General features: G+C 40.9%; 1 protein-coding gene across 1 annotated transcript in view; it reads left to right on the forward strand.

Annotated features, from left to right (window-relative positions):
* The window catches only part of LOC122807828 (stimulated by retinoic acid gene 6 protein-like), a gene marked incomplete in the record, with an annotated part of 2,062,125 nt that overhangs the window by 1,531,479 nt on the left and 507,485 nt on the right, over positions 1–23,161 (forward strand). Inside the window, 1 exon segment of the mRNA XM_044078921.1 lies at positions 3,855–3,933. Coding sequence (XP_043934856.1) covers positions 3,855–3,933 — 79 coding nt within the window.

Here is a 23,161-nt window from a genome sequence, read left to right on the forward strand (position 1 = left end):
ATGTAACTCATTAAGTTATAAACATTTTGATGGAAATATGAAATATGTAAAACAGAACTTAATCTGTCACATACAGTTAATCACCTTATTCTTCAGATCCAATCATTTCACAAGCTGTCTACAACAAATTGCAAGGAAGTTAATTAAGGCGTCCACACGGTATTAGTCCTGATGTCACACACTGATAAAAGGAACAAAAGGAGATATGCCAGAAGGTGGGACAGTTGTTAATGAATTCCTTATTGTATTAATCATTTAAAAGTTATGTTATCCAATAATTTACTGACATGTAGACAAACCACATCTATAAGTAACATCATTAAAAACTTAAAGGTCTCGGAGAAATATTTTTGTGTTCTGCGCTCCATAGTAACTTGTGCCATGTACATTTTCTGTATCAAATAACGTTTCCCTTACTAAGAGTTTCTGAATGCAGCTTTCCAATTAGTTACACAGCCATCTGAAATTGCATTTATTTCACAACTATAGGGACATCATATAGATTTATCTATGGTAGGGACTATGTGGTGCTTCATGTATACCCAGGCAAACCTTAAGAACTGCCTTGCATGTAAATCCTTAGGTAAGCCAACACAGAATACAAGAATGTCCCTATACCTTAATATATCACTATACTTTAATATATCACTATACCATAATGTATCACTATACCATAACTTATCACTATACCATAATGTATTGTGATACCATAACATATCACTATACCATAATTTTTCACTATACCATAATGTATCACCATACCATAAAGTATCACTATATCATAACGTATAACTATACCTTAATGTATCACTATACAGTAATGTATCACTATACCATAGCGTCTCACTATAGCATAATATATCACTGTGCCGTAATGTATCACTATCATAATGTATCACTGCACCATCACATATCACTATACTATAATGTATCACTGTACCATAATGCATCATTATACATTAATATATGCTTCTATATCACGAAATCGATCTTCCAAAATGTCGAACACCATAAGTTCGAATTTGGAAGATCAAATTTGGATAACATCGACACTTCAAAACAGCAAATTTTTTTCCCAGGGAAAAAATTTGCTGTTCCAAAAAACACACACATAACACAATCACACCAAACACCTTCAAAACCTACACTAAACCTAACATACACCACTATCTATGCACTATCCTTAACCCAGCCCTTACCCTAAAGTCCATCACTACCGCACACTTACCTTACCCGCGCCCTAACCCTAAAGTCCGTCACTACTGCACACTTACCTGACCCATGCCCTAACCCAAAAGTCCATCACTACTGCACACTTACCTGGCCCACGCCTTAACCCTAAAGTCCGTCACTATTGCACACTTACCTGACCCGAAAATGCCGAAGCCACAGAAACGGCCAACTGAATTCTTTCCCTGGGAAAGAATTTGGGTTTCCGCGGCTTCGACATTCTCAACTTTCGAACTACCAAGTTCGGCCTTCCGGTCATTCAGCATTCATAACATTCAATTTCATGATATAGACCCCTAATATATCACTATACCATAACATATCACTACACCATAATGTATTGCTATACCATAACGTATCACTATACCATAATGTATTTTTATATGTTAATGTATCACTATACCATAACATATCACTGTACCATAATATATCATGATACCATAACTTATCACTATACCATAATGTATCACGATACCAAATGTATCACAATACCCTAACATATCACTATACCATAACAAATCACTGTACCATAATGTATCGCTATTCCATAACATATCACTATACCATAATGTATCAGTGATAAAATTATGATGATGTGAGTTTAAGATACTTCACAATTAAAGTTAAGGTGTTCAGAGCATTAGGATGAATAGAGAAAGCTTCCACTTGTCTTTTCCAAAAGCATGTTAAAAGAGTAGCAAAATTTTCTGTAATGTATCAGAGCATTAATTGTGAATAGAAAATAACTTTTTTAATGTGCTGTTAGTAACACATTTTATATACTGTACAGCATGCATTGCATAGCACGTTCAGTTCAAATCATTATGACTGTTATGTTCAGCATTTTATTTTATTTTTATTATTTTTATTAACTTTATTTTAACCATGTTAACCAGGAATGTGGATTAGTCTGAAGATCCTTTTCAGCCATGACCTAGGAACATTTGCATTTTACATGAATTTAGATAATTCATAATGGAAGTAACAAAAAACAGAGAAATCACAAGAGCTGAGTTACAAATTATGTGTAGTACATAACATATGTTGGAACACTTGAGCTACAAACTCAGTATGGCACATGCATGTCACCCTGTACAGTTGAGTTGCAAATTCATTGTGGTATGCATTTTAAAGTTGTATCTTAAATGAGACAAACTTGTATAGTACACAGTTTGTGATTCTGAGAACAAGCACATTGAAAACAGTAGCTTTAAGCATTTACAAACAAATTCCACCTCTGTTGTTTTATATTTCTAAGACATTCAGTCTGTTTAGATATTTAACTTGAATGACAGTGCAGTGGTCAGCTGTAATACTGAAGCAAGCTAACCAAGCGGCATTGATAGAGAACATGAATTATAGCACATGAGTAATTGTCAACCTTTAGCACTACAAACAAATTCCAAAATGATGCTTTTAAGGTTGCCTGCGACATTTTGTCTACAAAAAGATTATGGAAGTTCCTTGTTTTATGTGCAGGAATTTAATTCCAGTTGGCCACTAGTATTCTAGTTTTTTACCTACAGGTTTTCCAGATTGGTCTCATTAGAGTGAGAGTGTTGCTGTGTGCTTCCCTTAGTTGTATGATGTGGCTTTTAAGCTGAATTTCTAAGAGATAAGGTCTTGGAGTCATATGAACGCCAGTGATGAAAGAAGTCATGTTGCCTGACTATGATTGGAAGCGATTCTGCTTTTTAAGTGTGCCACAGTGATGCTCATTTCTTGGTGAAATGGTAATAATACAACAGATTTTGTTTATTGAAGTCTGTAATATTTTATGTTGGCAGCAGAGCTGAAAGCTGTTAAGGTAAGGCATATTCAAGTCAGGGAATTTTAAGTTTTTGCTAGTGTTGCCCAGGATTAGTGATTGTTTGAGAATGAGTATCCAGCTTTAAGTTGTTCACAGACACAGAAGTTTATACTAGGCTAACTACCAACAGGGTCTTTACAAGCTTATCGGTGCAGCCAACACATTTATGTCCTCAGGCTACTTGGGCACCTATATGGGGGGTATGCTAGTTATCCATCATTGTATTATGCAGAGGCATTCATCTTTGTCACCTATATGGGGGTATGTTAGTTAACCATCCCCGTATTATGCAGAGGCATTCATCTTTGTCACCTATATGGGGGGTATGCTAGTTATCCATCCCTGTATTATGCAGAGGCATTCATCTTTGTCACCTATATGGGGGTATGTTATTTAACCATCCCCGTATTATGCAGAGGCATTCATCTTTGTCACCTATATGGGGGTAGGTTAGTTAACCATCCCCGTATTATGCAGAGGCATTCATCTTTGTCAACTATATGGGGGGTATGCTAGTTATCCATCCCTGTATTATGCAGAGGCATTCATCTTTGTCACCTATATGGGAGTATGTTATTTAACCATCCCCGTATTATGCAGAGGCATTCATCTTTGTCACCTATATGGGGGTATGTTAGTTAACCATCCCCGTATTATGCAGAGGCATTCATCTTTGTCTTTACCCCACTTTATCACCCCTAACAAGAATGGTAATTAATAAAGTATTAATCTTTCCCATTTCAAGCTTTATTTTAAAGGCTTACAGCTGATGTATTTCATTTGTAAGATTCTACCTACATTTTTTTCTTTGCAGGAATCAAATGAAAATGCTTTATAAAGGACAAAGGAACTTTTTGCCAATAGCACCACTCCCTCTTCCAAGGAATTTACTGGTAAGTTCCAGAATAATGAGACTGCACACATGAGCTGACTGCATGATAAATGCTGCTGGAGAGATGCAGAGTTTCCATAGCTGTTATCTTTCTTTCCAAACATTCGCTATTTTTTATATAAAAGCCCTCAATACTGAAACTTGTTATTTCTGACTATGACCTTCAGAAAACATTCAAATGTGAGTCATATTAATTACAATGCATTTTACTACACCTTAATTCAACAGAATGTTGTGGGCTTGGCATAATGGTTATGCTGTTCACTTCACATTTACAAGGTACAGGGTTTGATCCTGGTGTCTAGTTACTGGCTAGCCTTAAAATGGCCCTTCAGAGCAGTTATCCTAGTATGAATATGCTATCATCCAGCTTAAAAATTATACCGAGTGTTATATATCTTGACATAAAATCTGATACATTAAATCTTTCAAAATACTTTCAACAAGTCTTCCAAATTAAAAATAACATACATGTAAAATCTCCATAGCTTAGAAACTTCTGATAGCATGGTGGACTAAAAGAAAGTAAACAAACTGTTTCAGACAAATTTTAAATAAACCAAAACATATCCGGCTAAATATTTTTTAAAACTATGCTGCCGTGTACCTATATACCTGTACATCACCTTTTGTCATGCTGAAGTTTCGGGTGGTGCTAAATGCTGCAGTATGTACCCGTACTTACCTGCTTCTCACCCTGAAGTATCAGGGAATACTAAATGCTGCAGCATACCTATGAACCTGAACACCACCTGCTTGTCATACTGAGGCATCAGGCAGTAGTAAATGCTGTACTTTACCTGTACAGCATCTACTTCTCATGCAGAAGTGTCATACAGTACCTGGTTCTGCTGTGCACCTGTTCAAGACCTGCTACTCATGCTGAAATATCAGGTCATATTAGATATTCTGATGCATGTCTACAACACCCTCCCACCCTGCACTGTGAGTATTGGATTCAGTAATTCAACATACTGAGCCTGCACTGTGAGTATTAGATTCAATAATTCAGCATACTGACCCTGCACTGTAAGTATTAGATTCAGTAATTCAGCATACTGACCGTGCATTGTGAGTATTAGATTCAGTAATTCCATATACTGGCCTGGCATTTGGTCTGTTTCATGAAACCATACTTGTAGAAACTGCGAGAAGATGTCCAGTCTCTGACTGGCAGTGGAGGGAATGGTAGGACATATGTACTCCTCTTTTCTGCCCTGTATATACCTCTAATGTCACATTTAGTCTTGCTGCTATCAAAGTCTCACCAGCACTCACCCTTACATAGTGCACCCCTTCGCAAGGAGGGCTGTACCAGTTAGTCTTGGGGTATGTATAAGGATACCCACCTAATTATGCAGGCTACGACTGAAGGATGATAGTGTATCATGCTGCTAAACTTGCAGGGGCAGCTTTTTACAAAGAATGAGGAGGCACTGTAAAAATAAACCAATCACTTCATCACAATCAATTTTTCGGCTGGTATAGATTTACTTCAGTGCTTCTTATGTTTGCTAAACTATTAGACTTGCAGAGATATATGAGATGTTACAAAGACATGCATCTGGAGCATTTCTCCCCATGCAGCCACTGAAAATTGGATCTGTTCCAAGTCAGGCTTTCCCAGTAAACAAATGTTAAATAAAATAAAATTAAAGATCAAGGGCAACTCGGTCTCTACCAAGTGCCCCTCAATAGATTGCATGTAGATCTACAGCTTCTAGCCTTTGTTCATAATTCAGTCTTTAAGTCCAAAATATTTTAGTTAGGGACCTGTGGGCCTTCTATAGGCAATTGATATGTCAAGTGAGCTACAGCCAAAAAGGTATGACTGGACTCTTTAATAGTCTAATTAGCACTGAATATAACAGAACAATGACATTGTAAGATCTGTATGACATACACTTTGCTGTTAATTGTGTTATAAAAGGAGTTTTTTAGGTTATAGTTGCCACATCATGATCAAATAAGAGGGACTGTCAATCTAGGTACCCAGGTCCCCTGACTAACTGTTTAATAGTGGACAGTGGATTATTGTCTAAGCTATATGTTGAGGGTAGGTGGTATTAGCCAAATGAAACAGTACTGCACTTTTTTCATATATAACTTGTACCCATTTTCAGCAAACTAGCTTTTAACTAGAATAAGTTATTTCTGAATGGTATAGATATCAGAGAAGGTCTCGACTGTTGCATGTTTTGTTTGCAGTCATTTTCAAGCATAGTTAACCAGAGAGCCTTAATATAGGGTTGGAGATCAGAGAAATAACTACTGAAAATGGGGGGATCACAGAGCAGAGCCTTGGAAAATCCAGTGGTCACATTCATACTTTCATATGCGACACTTTTCCCACAGACTATGTGGGTTTGGTCTTTCAGCCACTTTGCTATCCAGCTTACCACATAAGGCTCTATATCTAAAGAATATTGTTTACTTTCAAATGCCCACATGTAGGATGGTGTCAAATACTCTATCTGGGTCAAGATACACTTTGTGAACAGCAGGACCACTCTGTCTAGCCTCCATTACCATCTCCAAGACGTTAACTAGATTTAACAGGCAAGATCTCCATTTGATGAAGCTGAATTGCTGAGGGTCTAGCCTTATGAGATTTGTGATAATATAATCAATGAGATCAGTCACGATACGCTCCATAGCTTTGCAGATCAGACTTATAAAGCTGATGGGCTATAAATATCAGCATCCATGATGAGGTCACCTTTACGGAGGGGCACCACTACTGTGATGAATCATAATTTAGGAAGAAATCCCATGGCTAATTTTAGGTTAAATATTTTTAAGAGAGGTTCAAAGAAGGCATGTTTGGCACTATTTAATAAATATGCAAATCCGGGGGACTAAGTATTTATTTATTTATTTATATTTGTTGACCGGGAGTGTCTGACTGGACGTAGGTCCATTTTCAGTGGAGGCCCGGGGAGAAAAGCTCCACAGTTAAAATAAACAGACAGTAGTTACATTGGATTACATAGCGATTAACAATTTACATAGCAATTACTTACAACATATTTACAGATGAAGAACATAGTACATCAGACCAGTACCTTTAGACCTTGATAGCATCTTCAGAACATTCCGCTTGGTGATAATAGTGGATGTAAGGAATTTTAGGATGTTTGGAGTTTAGATGGATGTTTCAGGGGTAAAGTTTACACTAATTCATTTGCTGGTATATTACTGATATCTGTTGGGTCATAGTGGGGGGACTCATTTAGGATAAGTTCTGAGCTCTTTTTTAAAAGCTTATTTTGTAGTCCTACTGTTTTCTTTATAAGCAACTTTTGAACTTTCTGTGGTTACATAAGCTCCTTCATTTTGAAAGCTCAGAAAGTTGTTTGTATTCCATAAATGTCAAAAGAAATACAAAAGAGCCACAGAGTACACTGCAAAACTGTATACTTTAATGGTGCCTCCTGGTACCTCAGCCATAGCCTTCAAGGGATAATAAACACCACCAAATGCAGTTTCATTATATCATTCATCAGACTGAAATTGGTCCCATTAACACTTCATTATTGGACCAATTACAAACCCCCCATTTTTATTAAAGTGCCATACCATTAAATACATAAATGTAAATATGAATCCAATGCAGATACAAATTCAGTACAAGTACAACCACAAATGCCCCCATTAATCATGTTATTCCCTAAAACATGTTTTTTTAAGAAATCTCATACATGCAGTGCTGCCTAAATACACGTTGTTAAATACATAAACTTAATTTTTTTTCATTTTGCATATTAAACATGGAGATTCAATTTCAAATTTAAATCAGCAGGATGTAAAGTATCATAATTTATAATAAATTTGGTTTCCAATGATAGTTTCTGTGCAAAATTATCACTTTGATTGCAATTGGGTTTAGCTAAAATGCTGAAAAATAAACTAGCCTCAGATCCCCCATGAGAAGTATGGAAGTGGAATGCCACGGGACCATCTAACCTACTATGGCTAATGTCCCCAAATATTCCCTAATGCGTATTTTAACCATTCATTTCTTTTTGTCCAGTATATCGCTTTGTGGGTGTGCACCCACACCCTATTACATATACTACTTCACATGAACAGCAATTGAAGCTAAACTCCAGTTCTATACACCTTTCTATTTAAATTCCTCATCCTATTGCAAATTTTATGTCTTCCACAAGGAAAACTCCCCACTGAGAGATCCCCCTTGCATGACTTGTTTCTGTTCAGCAGTTCCTTTAAACTAAAAAATCTGCTGAAGGAAAAGATGACCCTCTCCGGAAATAAAGCCTGAAAATTTTCCCTTTGCAACACAATCGGCTAAAAGCTCTCCACTAGCCCTTTCAAAATTGCAGAAAATGGAGAAAACCTATTAACAAAAAATATTCTTTCTTTTTCCTTACCAAGGTGTTTTCCTGGACTGGCCCCAATGCTTTCATTAAATGTTCTACTATGTTTATTCATATTCTCCTGGGGGTTCTTCACTATATTTTCTGCCCTTAGCAAAATTTTTTTGATCATAACCTTGAGTCAACAGATTTCCTCTTACCTTTGCAAACTCAGTCTCTATGACTGCCTTATCAAATGTGTTATTAAAAATCATTTTATATTCCCCATAAGGTAGTGAATCCAATAAATGGGGAGGATGCATACTACTAGCTAAGAGGAAATTGTTGGCCACTGTTTCCTTAATACAGGGTCTAAAAGATACCACCCTGTCTTTCACAGAAAATTCTACATCCAAAAATTGCATAGTTTCCCTATGTGTTTTATAGGTAAACCCCAAACCATACGTATTTTTCTGTAAATTTTCCAAAAACTCTTGAAACTCATTCATCTCACTCTGGCAAACAAATTGTTTATACATTGTTTATAAACTATTACTTTTTGGGAATAAAATCTAGTGTTGTAGATAAATGTGTTCTCAAAATGGCCCATTAAAATAATAGCATATGATGGGGCATATGAGGCCCCCATAGCTGTACCTCCTCTCTGTAAAAAAAGTCTGTTTTTCAAATTTGAAACAGTTGTGTGTTACAGAAAATTCTAATAAGTGTAACATAAAACTGGTTCTGGGGCCTTCCCCATCATTTTAGCTACTGCCTCTAAATGACTAACACTAGTGTACAAAGATTTAACATCCGCACTGGCCCAGTAGAAATTTTCTTCCCATGTCATACCACCTACTAAATCACAAAAATCCTTACCATTCCTTATATAAGAATCTATCCTTGGTAAATACATTTTTGAATTGTGCATCCAAAAATATTCCAACATTTTGTAAATAAGCCCTCTATTCCCGACACTATGGGTCTTCCTGGTGGATTTTCCAGACTCTTATGTATTTTAGGCACAATGAAAACTCTAGCTTCCTTAGGATATTTTATGTGCAATTTCTTAGTGTCAGAAGCAGAAAAAAAGCCCAATGTTTCTTCCCTCTCTAATAATTCCATTAACATGGAATTATATTCTGACATGGGATCCTGTTCCAACCTTTTGTACACTTCTTCATCATTCAGCAAATTACAGGCCACGTTGTTATGCCTATCCCTAGACAAAATGACCCGGTTTCCACCCTTGTCTGCCTTGGTGAAAACCAAATTTTTGCTTTCCTCACATAAGTTTTGCAATGCTAACCATTCACTTTTATTCAAATTGTATTTCTTTTGTATTTTCAGACATTCACCAAATTCTTTTTTAATTTGTGTATTTAAAACATTTTCAAAAGTAATAATAGCTGTTGACACTCCAGGGGGCATAAAAGAACCATACCCCATTGCAAAATGTACCTCTCCAATGTTGTCATCACAGACCGCTTGTGCATCACCAAGAATATCAACAATATCCACAAATTCATTTTCATGCACAGATAAATTCAACAAAAAAACTGCTATCGTCAAAAACATTCTCTTCCTCCAACACATTCTGATTAACCTGTGCCTTCAAATTGCTAAAATGCACTTTTAAGTGTAGTTTTCTACAAAAGCGGCTTACTTGAAAAAGCAAGTCCACCAGACTAGGGAAGCATGTCGGGACGATTTTCATCCCTTTACTCAATAATCCAGCAACGTTACTGTTACTTAACAAATCCGACAAATTTATAACATTAAGTTTATTCTGTTCCACATACCTAACAGTGGAATAAAAGTACAAATCCTGCTGTCCATCAATGCCCGGAGAGGTCCTCCACTTCACTTTTTTCTCCTCTTGTTGTTATTGCCAGCACTGTTGCCACCATAGCTGCCCTTATTACCACTCCCCTGCCAGCCGTAACCATGGCTGCAAGTTTGGTGAAGAACCGGACCTGGTTGAACTGCTTCTCCCATCACTGTGTTCAGGTTTTCAAATGGCACACTCTTCTTTCCGCTGGACACCATCTTGATAGAGGAAGCTGATCAGTATCGAGAGCTTTTCTCTGCCTGGCCGCTATTGGTTCTCCCTCTTCCTGGTCTCCTGGGTTTCCAGTGCCATGAAAAAATCAAGTTATTCTGATAGTCCCTTATATCATACTCCAGATTTCTTTTTTATGCCCAACTATGTCCCCTTCAATTTTACTGACTCTCAGTCTAATCTCCTTCATTTTATTGGAAAAAGATGCTTCAGAGGTCGCTGCTGTAAGCATTCCTTGAAGATGCAAGATCTCGATTTGCAGCTTTTCACGTGACCTCTGATTCCACTTAATCAAAATTTTAAGCATCCAAGCATGCAAGTGAGAGACACATTTTTCCACTCCACCAGAAGATCACTCTCCTCATCCATAAAATCAAAAGCGGGAAGGTGATCTACTCTGAGTCCCCATGGAGTCATGTTGTTACCCATATATTTCTCCAAAAGCCTTGTATCATAAAAAAGGGTAACTTCTTTTCACCACCAGTCTCTCCAGTTTCTCAAAATCACTTTCATGGCTGCTAATGGCTCCCAGGGACCATGGATCACCAGTAGAGAATCTCTCATCCCTTTCCTTCCATAAGTCCACAAAAACAAATGGACCACTCTCCGGTTCTACACCGGACATCCTAAATCTCTGTGAATGTTCCACAAATACTCAAAATAACAAAAAACAAAAAGCCATGAAGTAATAGCCAAACGAAATACAAAGGAGCCACAGAGTATGCTGCAAAATTATATATTTTAATGGTGCCTCTTGGTAACTCAGCTGTAACCTTCAAGGGATAATAAACACCACCAAATGCAGTTTCATTATATCATTCATCAGACTCTAGGGAAGCCAAGAATAAATGGATAACCAGGTAACTGCCTTAATAAAGGTACGGTGGAATGTCGGTGAAGAAGCTGGGCTACCGGTAAAGCCTTGAGAAAGGCTATGTGTACCTGAGTGCTTGTGGTTGAAGGCTGAGTAAAGCTTTTAGAAAGGCTTCGTATACAGGTCGTGGTTCCGGCTGGTCAGGTCGCCTGCTGAGAGGAACCGCTAGTGTGACAGCTAGAAATCAAAGATGAAACACACAGAAAAAACAGGCAAAACAATGTAAATGTGGCTCGGCTAAGGAGCTCTGCTCACCGTGATGACAAAAAATCAACGTAGTCGAAGTTAAGATTCTAGAAGGTCGTACTTTATTGAAGTAAAAAGTACTAGAAGTACAATCACCATCGAAGCATAGTTCCTTAATGGAAAGTGATCCTGAGGATTTCCTTTTATAAGAGTACCTGGGAGTGTGTCAGTGGGAGCCAATCAAGTGTGGGTGAAAAAACCTTTATTGTGATTGGGAACGCCAACTTGACATCATACCTTACAATCTGATAGGTTAGATACCCTGAGCCAGCTCATACGTGGTTAGTAGAATCACTCTAAACCTACAATAGTGAAGTTCGGAGATTATCTAAAATTAGCTAAAAAAATGTAGTTAACTAAAAATAGTCTTGCTGGAAAAAAATCAACCCTTGCTGGTAAAATACATTGTAAGGCTACACTTTTTGAAATCTTCGTCAGGATGGTGGACGACCTAAAAGATTATAATAAGCAAAGCCAAGCATACTAGAGACATAGCATGTATGTAAAATAACATGTATGTAAAATAAGAAGCAGGCTAGAAAACCAAAAAATAAGACCAAAAACATAATAATCAGGCTAGATATCCAAAAAATAAGATACAGAAACTAAAAAGAGAAACAAAATAGTGAAAAATTATTAAATAATGGATATCAATATAAACTAATGTATTAAGATATGGAACTGAATGAGGGCTATTAATTAAAAAAAAATCTTAAAAATGCACTGATATGTAACCTGAAAAGCTAGAAAGACACGAAAAAAAGTAATACTGAACCATTGTAGAAAACATGAAAGACAAAAACATATATATAGATGAACCATTAATCAAAAACAAATGAGTCCGAATTTGCCAGGGGAAGTATCAGACCATGGGCTGGAGGTAGACTGATGAGATCAAAACTGGCCGTCGCACAAAAGGTAACATTTCGTCGGTAAATCTGTTAGAGGTCCAGGTGCAGAGGTTGTGGTACACAGTGTTGTATCTTTCTGAGATACAAGACTGGGGTCAAATATTCCGCATAGTTAAGGCCTGGTCTTTTCCTTGCCCGCAAACGTATTTGCCACTCTAGTTCCCTCTTCTTAAGCAGCGAGTTGTGGTCCCCGCATAGTGGGGATTTAGGGATATGTTCAAGAACATGAAATTTGAACATATTGTGTCCTAGGTTCCTGAGAGCATTCACTGCCAGCTGGTTTGTCACTTTCAAGTATTTTAAGTCATGCAGGTGATTTGCTATCCTTGTTTTAAGGGAGTTGACTGTCTTGCCCACAGAGAAAGCATTGCATTTGGTGCACGCTGCCCTGTAAACCACTCCTGTGACATTGCAGTCACCTCTGACATTAGGTGTGTAGTGTCTCCTGCCATTGGGGCAGTAAAAGCCTGTGGCACCGCTCATGTGTCTACAGCAGTGGCAGGGAGGCTCACTGCAGGCAAAGGTACCAGGGTTGTCAAGTTTAACTTGGCAGGGGTGTTCCAGAAGGTCCCTAATGCTTCTTCCTTTTCTAGCTGTGAAGGAGGGTTTCTCTGGAAAAATGTGGCCAAAAGACCTGTTATTTGTGATGATGGGCCAATTGTCCATTAAGATCTGGATGATGTCTTTGTAGTCCATAGAGAAGTCCAGGATGCAGTTGAACTGGAATCTAGTTTTTGGGGTGGTCTGGATCCTGGTGTCAGTTAGAGCCCTAGGGGTGCCAAGTTGGCGCTGGCTGATGATGGGGTTGAGGATCCTGTTGATTAGCCCTTCTGAGTAGCCTCGGACTAAAAAGTCCATTTGTAGCTTTCGAATGTTGGTCAAGAAATCCGTCAGGTCCTGGGAGACTTGTGCTATACGGATGCCTTGCGATTTAATCACGCTCACCTTCTGTTTGAAGGGGTGCATACTGGTGGCATGCAGAAAAAAAGTTTACCCTAGTGGGTTTTTGATAGAGATTGTGTGTTAGTGTGGTGGAGCCTTGTTTCTTCCTCAGGTAAACATCCAGAAATTCGATCTCCTCTGTACTTTGTTTGCTGGTAAAACGCAGGAATGTGGTGGTGTTGTTGATATAAATGAGGAATTCCTCCAGTTCAACTTAGTTACCCTTCCAAACCAGGAAAATATCATCAATAAACCTGTAGTAGCACGCTATGTTGTTAAAAAAGGTGGAACCATATATGTGGTCCTGCTCCCACTTCCTTAGTGCCGTGTTTGCCAAACTCGGGGCCATAGCCACTCCCATAGCGATCCCAGTGCTCTGGCGATAGTAGTGCCCATTGAAGTGGAAAAAATTGTTCTTGAGGAGTAGGGAGAGGAGCCTACCCAGGTGGTCCACTTCCCCTGGTATGGCCGTGTGGTCATTCATGTAGGCTTCAGCCATGGCTGCAATGCAGAAGTCATGTGGGAGTACCGTGTAAAGGGACTCCACATCGATGGTGACCAAGATCCAGTCTCTGTCTATGGCTATGTCCTTGATATTGTTGAGGAAGTTCATAGAGTCTAAAATAAAGGACCTGTTGTTTTCTGCGAGAGGTTTTAGGTGGAAGTCCAGGTAGAGAGCTATGGTTTCCATGACGGAACCTCCGCTGGCTACTACAGATCCATATGGAGGGTCTGCCAGGTTTTTGTGTGGCTTTGGTATCCCAAAGAACTGGGTAATCCTCAGGTGGTGGATGGAGAAGAATTCTGTGAGCCCTTTGTCAATTAGGTCCATATCCTCTAGCCTCAAAATTTCTGTTCTGATGTCCTCTTAGGCTGTCAGCACTTGGTTGTGATCTACGCTGTCATAATACCGGTGGTCGTTGAGCATACTGTGGAGCTTGTCATTGTAGGAGGTGGTTCATAGGTTCATAGGTTCATACTAGGCTATCTGCCCTGGGGCAATTTTAAGCCTAGCCCGATTCTGTATGGCTTACGCCACCCCTTGATTCGAGTATACTGTGTCCTTTTTAAGGTTTAGTTTACTGTGCCTCTGTCTAATAGTGACACGGGAGTAATCTCTGGGACAAAACCTACGATCCCCCATCCACTTATCGAGATTCTTCTTGAAGAGATTCAGTGAGGTGCTCTGCCTCACATGAACTGGAATTCTATTCCAGAGCGAAGGGAGCCTCTGGGTTATGAACCTGTCCCTCTAGCAAGTTCTATTTATTTCTGTGCTGAGGTTCAAGTCCCTCGAGTGTGTGGCTCTAAGGGATTTAGATTTACTGAGGTGGAGCATGTCCATTAATTCTGGATTTGACATAGCTTTGTATGTCAGGCATAGATCGCCTCGAAGTAGGCGGTATGCAACTGAGTAGAGCTGGAGTTTTTTTAACCGAGCAGCATATGGCATCTGTTTGAGACCCTTGATCCTCTTGGTGAGATACTTTTGGGGTCTTTCTAATTGCTGCAGGTGTCGGGTAAGGTACATCCCAAAAGGGGCATTGTATTCTATGATGGGCCTGATGAGGGATGAATAAAGGGGCACGATTACCTCTCTTGATCTAGATGTGAAACCCTTCGTGATGAGGTGGGCTATGTAGAAGGTCTTTCTAACCACTTTGGCAATGTGGTTTTCAAAGGAGAGATTGCTATCAACTTGGGTCCCCAAGTCCCTAAACTTTCTCTGTACTTAATGGGTTTCCGCCTATGTGGTAATTTGTGGGCACATTGTTTTTGCCAAAGGGTATGACTACACATTTTTTGGCATTTAGCTTTAAACCATGGTGCTGGCACCAGTTATCTGTGTCTGTGAGACCTTTTTGAAGGATGTTTGTGTCAGCTGGAGAGTTGATTATGGTGCCCAGTTTGCAGTCGTCTGCGAACTTGGTGAGCCATAGTCCTCCCACATTTGCCTGTATCTCGGAAAAGTATATACCAAACAAGAGTGGTCCCAGGACAGAACCCTGTGGGACGCCACTTGTGACCGGTTTCGAGTCTGACATGGCTCCAGCAACTCTCACTCTGTGGGTTCTGTCTTTGAGCCAGTTTGCGACCCATCTTGTGACATAGGGGTTTATATTTAAGCTGGATAGCTTATCTATGATGCCCGAGTGGGTTATTGTGTCAAATGCCTTTGCAAGGTCCAGATAGGCTGTGTGGACTACCTTCCCTTCATCTATGGCTTTGGTGACTGTTTCAAAGAAGTCAACCAGGTTCAAAAGGCAGGATCTGCCCTTGACAAAGCCGAACTGGGTAGGATCTAGTGTCTGTAGGTCCCCAATGTCTTTGTTTATGAGCTTCATGATGATCCTCTCCATAGCCTTGCAGACTAAGCTAGTCAGGCTTATGGGGCGATAGTTTCCAGGGTCCGTGGAGGCTCCACCTTTGTGGAGTGGGGCCACTGTTGCTGTACGCCATTCTGTGGGCACATATCCTGTTGTGAGGCTGAGATTGTATAGCTGTTTTATTTGAGGGATTAGTTCCTCTTGTAGTTCATGTAGGACGCAACCTGGGATGCCATCTGGTCCCATGGAAGCAGTGTTTTTTGCTTTGGAGAGGGCAGCCTTCACCTGAGCATCTGAGATGTTTGGGAGGCAGCCCTCTGCTGGGATAGATACTTGCTCTTTTGGGGGGGAGGGGGGGGAGAAGTTTGCACTGAACCTGTCTGCCAGGATATTGGCGATGTCTGTGGGTTCAGTGTATTTTTTGTCGTTTAGAATCAACTCAGAACAAGTCTGGGAGTTGCATCCCAGGTTTCTAACATAACTGAAAAAAGCCTTACGATTGTCTTTGGTATCCTGTGCAATTTTTCTCTCGAAGCTGGCCTTGGAGGATTTTATGAGGGATCCTAATTTTTTGCTAGTACTGATCAGAGATGCCTTCCCTATTAGGGATTTTGCTCTATCATGTAGTAGCTTCCTCCTTCTGTTGTACAGTTTATTTATGGCAGGGGTCCACTAGACTGGATGCCTGCCTTTGGATGATTGGGTCTTGGTTTTGTTTGGGATAGCATGATCCATGCATACCTGGAGATGTCCGTAGAATGCATTTATATAGGATTCTGCAGTTTGGGCTGTAGTTTCCACTGGCCCTGGGGCCTTGAAGGATTCCACTTTGGTTTTGAGGAGTGAGAAGTTCGCTTTTGAGAAGTTTTTCACTGTGGTTTTCTGGGCTGGGGGTGTGGTCGGGATGTGGACATCCAGTGAAATTAATTTATGGTCTGATCTTACCAATGAGGGATATACTTCTGGTGTGGAGCATAGAGTCCCCATGTTGGTAATGATCAGGTCTAGTATGTTGTCCCCTCTTGTGGGAGTGGTGACTAGTTGTTCCATAGCATTTGAGTTTATAATTTCCAGGAATCTTTGTGCTAAGGTGCTGGGGCTTGAGTAGTGCTCCCAGTCGATGTTTGGGTAGTTGAAGTCGCCCAATATAATGGTGTTTGGAGAGATCTTCATGTTCTCCATTGTTTTCAGGAAAGCCGAATGTGATTCCTGACATTGAGAGGGTGGTCTGTAGGATGCTATAAACCGAAAAGCAGTCTTGCCCACTGTTAGTTGCACATGGATGGTCTCCGATACTTCGTGCAATGCCACTAACCTGGAGGTGTGGATATCCTTGATAAATATTGAAACTCCCCCTCCTTTTGTGGTTCGGTCTGGGTTTTGGGGCCGAAAAGCATGATACGAGGTATAGCCAGGTAGTGCTGGGGTGCTCTCTGGAGCCTTGAGTCAGGTTTCTGTCACTGCACAGATATCAATGTTCTCCATACTGAGGAGAGCTTCGAGTGCGTGCATCTTGAGGTTAAGACTTCTGGCATTTAGCAGCATTACCCTTAGTTTCTTGTTCCTTGTGCTGTCTATGGGGGTGGGTTTGACTTTTGAGCCTTGCCTAAAAAAGGCACTATGGGGGTGGCAAGAGCCTTTGCCAATATCCGAAAGCCCAGTGGTGACAGGTGCAAGCCATCCCTAGCGAAGCAACGTGGCTTGTCGAGCATGTCATCCCAGGCTGATAGACACTGGATCCCCTTTGAATGACACCAAAATTTTAGCCAATTGTTAAAATCGATCATTTTGTCTTTGTACTGTGGCATCATTCTAGGTGAGGGTAAGATGCTGCTCAAGGTCAGGGTCATACCAGCCTGGGCTACATGATCAGAGAGCTCCTCTATGTCTCTTTTCATGTAGTCCAGGGAGGTACGTCTTAGGTCATTCACACCAGCATGTACAATGACTGAGTCATATTTGTATTTGCTTTGGAGAGACCTGAGTGCTTGCGTTATGTGTCGGATCCTAGCACCCGACAGGCAGCTCACCGTGACCTTCTCTTTATTCAGCCTGGTGAGCGGGACGTCATTGTGTCTGACAATAGAGTCACCTATAACAAGAGTATCAGGTGTGTTATTCAGCCTTAAGGGCTGTGGCTGCTTGGCACACTGACTTTGTGGGTTATGTGTTGTGTGTGTTTTGTTTTGAGGTAGCGTTTGCTTGGATGTCTGCTTTGGAGGTCTCTGTTGCTTAGGTAGATTTTAATTTAGAGCCTCCGAGTATGTTTTTGTGTATTTATGTGTTTGGTTCGCTTATGTGGTGGGACTATGTGATACTGGAATTGTGTTGTGTGAGGTTACCTTCTCCTCCTGACTGGTTACACTAGTGTCTGTCACTAGTATCCCCCCACCCTCATCAGCCTTCATGACCCTTCTCGAAGGGTCTGAGCTGAGTTGTCTGAGGGCTGCAAATTCTTCCTTGTTGGTGTTAAAAATCCTTTTCTTTCTCCGTTTGCATAAGAGAGACCTGATCTCAAGTTCACACTTGTCCTGAAAAGCTTGTATGACTGGGTTGGGAGGGGGGCAGAAGTTGCTTGTTTTTTTTAATTTAATAGTCGGAACAGTCTGGTGGTCCTGAGGCTGGTCCTTTTTACCATGTTGGTAGAAATGTAGCTTTAGCTGAAGTTTCCTCATGAAGAGTCGTAGGTTACTTGTCCTACCAAACCTTTAGACCCCAAATGGAGGGCTACAAATCCAAAGGAGGTGGAGTTTCAATATTTATCAAAGACATACACACCTCCAGGCTGATCAAACAGTGTGATGCACAGGAGACACTGCAGGTGCAGTTAACTGTTGATAAAACACCTATCCAAATCATAGCTAGCTACAGACCCCCAGCCATGACTCAGGAGGCCCACTCCACTTATCTGGACTTACTTGAATCCATCAAGATTTAACCCTCTACCCTGATCTTGGGCAACTTTAACTACCCAACCATAGAGTGGAAGACCTATTCTAGCTCAAGCACAAACACCCAGATATTTCTCGACTTTGCCAATGCCAATGTATTGGATCAGCTGGTCGACACCCCCACAAGAGGTGAAAATATCCTGGACCTGGTAATAACCCCTACAGTTTCATCCTCTTTGGTAAGATCCAACCATAAAGCAATTACTTTTGAGGTCACCATCACTCCTGACCCCCCCCCCCTTGCGAGGGTCAAACAAAAAATCTTTTCCAAAGCTGACTACAACCTCCTGAGAGCATGTATAAGCAGCTTTACAGCCACCATCCCTTCAGCTAAATCAAGCAATAATGTCCAAAACTACACCAAAAAAACTATATAGCTGCATAGACTCAGCAATACCTGACAGGACCAAATCATCTTCCTCATGGAAGAGTAAACCTGCCTGGTGGACAGCAGCAATAAACAAACTCGATAATAAAAGGAAAACAAATGCTGTCCAGGACCAAGAATGAACAGGTGCCAAGTTGGAAGCAATCTCTCCTTTGTCTGAACAAGCAAATAAGGTCACTGGTGAAATCCTCTAAGGCTAACTTTGAGTCCAAATTGGCCACATCCACCAAGGACAATCACAAGGCCTCCTTCACATACATCTGCAATCTGAAAGGTAATTCCCAAATCTGCTCTGAACTGGTGGTCAAGAATACCACATACACAAATGCCTTAGATATAGCCAACCAGCTAGCAGACAAGTTCAGTGAAAACTTCATCCCCCCCCCCCCCATCAGTAAACCAGGACATCCAGAGCATCAGCTCCCCTCCCCTCATCACCAGGGAGCAGGTTATTAATGCCCTCTCAAAGGCAAAAAATACAGCCTCCATGGGACCTGATAAAATCTCTGGCTGTGTCCTACATGGACTCAGGCAAGAGCTCTCAGCACCACTATGTACCCTTTTCACCCAAAGCCTGTGCACTGGCTTCATCACAGCAGAATGGAGGACAGCCACTGTCATCCCTCTGCACAAAGGTGGAGCATCCACCGACCCAGACAATTATAGGCTCATCAGTCTAACTAGCCTGATCTGCAATCCATGGAATGCATTATCATGGACCATATAATCAAGGGCATTGGCAAGTTCCAAACACTTGATCCCACACAGTTTCGTTTTGTCAAAGGGAGATTGTGCCTTTAAAATGGTCGGCTTCTTCGAAACAGTCACCAAAGCCATGGATGATTGCAAGACAGTGCACACCACCTACCTTGACCTAGCCAAAGCCTTCAACACTATTCCCCACTCAGGTATAATAGATAAACTCTCCCAGCTAGGCATCAACCCATATGTTACCAGATTGGTAGCTAACTGGCTCTCTGATAGAGCCCACTCAGTCAAATTAGGGGAAGCCACCTCTAGCAGTAGACTTGTAACATGTAGCGTACCTCAAGGATCAGTCTTGGGGCCTCTACTGTTTGGGATATACTTTTCTGAGGTGCAAGCCAAAACCAGTGGTTTGTGTCTAACAAAGTTTGCAGTTGACTACATGCTGGGCAGTGTAATAAATTTCTCTAGTGATGGGAACATCCTCCAAGAGGGCCTTAACCAAACGAATGACTGGTGTGAGAAGCAATGCTTGAAACTGAATGCCACGAAATGCATCATTATCCCCTTTGGGGAAAATGGTGCCCACTAATTATCACATTAATAACAATGTACTAAGCACACAAACAGTAGTGAGAGACTTGGACACCCAGGTTGATAGCAACCTGACTTTTGGCCACTGTGTTGCCTCCATTGTACGGAAGGCTTTCTTATGTGGCCCACCTCATAAGTAAGGGTTTTTCGTCCAGGAACAAGGAGGTCATACCATCCCTGTACTCCTCCTTTATCAGACCCATTATCGAGTACAATGCCCCCCTTCAGCATGTATCTTGCCAAGCACATGGAGCAGTTACTGAGACCACAGAGGTTCCTGACCAGGAAAATCCAGGGTCTCAAACACCTATCTTATACAGATAGGCTAAATGCCCTGTCCCTCTACTCAGTCTTGTACAGACTGCTCAGAGGTGACCTGTGTATGGCATACAAGGCCATCTCAGACTCAGCCTTGATGGAGTTGCTGCATATCCATAAGTCAAACTCCACTCGAGCAACCCACACGCAAGGTCTCAACCTGGTCTGTGACATTAATCGAACTTATTAAGGGATAGATTTGTGTCCCAGTGACTCTCCCATCTGTGGAATAATATTCCTCTCCATGTCAAGCAGAGTACTTCACTAGCCCTCTTTAAGAGGAACCTGGATGACTGTACTAATCCCTCATTAGACCCATTATAGAATACAATGCCCCGTTTGGTATGTACCTCTCAAGACATCTGCAATAACTAGAAAGGCCGCAGAAATACCTCACTAAAAGAATCACAGACCTAAAGCAGATGGTGTATGCTGACCTTCTAAATAAACTCCACCTATACTTTGTCGTATATCATCTACTCAGAGGCGATCTCTGCTTAACATACAAGGCTATGTCAAACCCAGAGCTGTTGGATATGCTACACTTAAAGAAATCCCAATCCCTCAGAGACACACGCTCCAGGGATCTAAACCTTGTCATCACAATGGACAAAACATGCTGGAGGGATAGATTCCTGACCCAGAGACTCCCCAGAATTTGGAATAGACTGCCTATACATGTCAAGCAGAGCGCCTCTTTGGCCCTCTTCAAAAGGAACCCTGATGGGAGATAGGAAATTCATGCTGGGGATCACGTCAGTCACCCTGCTAGACAGGGGTCCGGGGAAGTAAATATTGTGGGAATAAATAGCCAGGGAATTGTTATGGCTAGGCTTGTATAGGCCCTAGGGCCGATAGCCTAGTACCAACCTATGAACTTATGAAAATATACCCCTGGGATCCCACCTGTGTCCCTGCTGGACAGGGAAGGCAGGTGCTGGCTTTCTGGGAACATGAGTGAAATTCTAGGCTAGGCTTATAAGGGCCTTCAGGCCAATTGTCTAGTATCATCCTATGAGCCTATGAACCTAAGAGGATTGAGAGTTGGAAAAGAGTGCATGAGTTAATAGAATAGATGGCACCATTAGCCTGGGGCTGTGCCAGAACAGATCCAGTTATCAATTAAGTGTACCTTGATAAGTTTTTTGAATTGGGGAGGGTTGTTGGTAGTTTGGATATGTTGGGGGATGGTATTCCAGTCCTTGGTTGTATTATTCAAGTAAAGAAAAAGCTGTTGTTGGATTGTGTAACTTTTAGTAGGATTTTCCTGCAAGATCTTATGGATCTAGTGTTGGAGTAGGGTTCTAGAAGATTTTGTAGTGCTGGGAATTTGTCAGGTTGGTATATTATGGTATGAGTGGTTATGAGTTGATAGAAGGACAGAAAGTTGGGTAGCTCTGACCAGTTTAGTTGGCGAAGAGCAGCACAGTGGTGGCATCTGTATGGTGAGTTTGTGACAAACCTGGCAACCTATTATAGTAGGCTTCAAGCTTCACTAGATCAGTTTTTTTAAGTTTGGTAAAGAAGGGTGAGACATACAGTAGGATGGATAGTAGGTGGAGTCTGGCAACAGTTTGTCTGGTGGAGCTGGTGAGGTATGGTTTGATTCTATAGACGGAGCAGAGTTTTATATGGGCCTTTTTAATAACTACTGCTAAGTGTTTATCGAATCTCAAACTGTTATCAGTGGTGATTCCAAGCAGTTTGATGTGAGATACTGGTTCAATTTTGATTTTGTTTACTGAATGGATGAGAAATCAGTTATTTTGTTACTGGAAAAGAGCATGAATTTAGCTGTATTGGGAGTGAGGATTAGCTGAACATTGGAGAGCCAAGACTTGATGACTGTGAAGGATTGTTGGGTTATTTTTTGAAGTTGTGGAAGGGATGGGGCTGCAGAGATGAGTGTGGAGTCATTTGCATATTGAATGATAGCGGCCAGGTTACTAGTGGTGTGGAGTTTGTTGGTGAAGATAGTAAAGAGGAGTGGCCCTAAGACTGAACTTTGTGGGAGGTCTACTGTGATGGGCAATAGGGGGGATCCCATTGCCATCTCACGTAGGTAGCCACGAAACCACGAGGACACTGTGGGGTTTACATTTAGGGATGAGAGTTTATTTATAAGATTTGGTGTGAAACTGTATCAAAAGCTTTGGACATATCTAGGAAAATGGAGGAAACTAATTGTCCATTATTTTTGAGTTGGTTAATTGTGTTGGAGAAACTAATAAGGGTGGTTGTGGTACTGTGACAGGGTCAGAAGCCATGTTGGGAGTTAGGTTTAAAAGGTATTTCATAAGCTGTGAGTGCATGCATTTTTTTCTAGAATTTTTGATAGTGGAGATAATATGGTGATTGGATTGTAGTTAGTGAAGTCTTTTGATTTTCCACCTTTATGTAGGGGGTGATATAGGACATTTTTCAGAGTTTGGGAATGGATTGTTCTGTAATAGACTGGGTTATCAGAAGTGAGACAGGGTAAGAGATAGCAGTGGCTGCTTGTTTGAGATATTCAGTTGACAGTCGATCTGCTGCTAGGGATGTGGGTTTTAGTTTGTTGAGTAATTTTTGTTATGATGCTGGTTTGGACAG

The sequence above is a fragment of the Protopterus annectens genome, chromosome 7.part1 (assembly GCF_019279795.1).
Source record: "Protopterus annectens isolate FY-2018-M chromosome 7.part1, PAN1.0, whole genome shotgun sequence".
Lineage (NCBI taxonomy): Eukaryota > Metazoa > Chordata > Ceratodontiformes > Protopteridae > Protopterus > Protopterus annectens.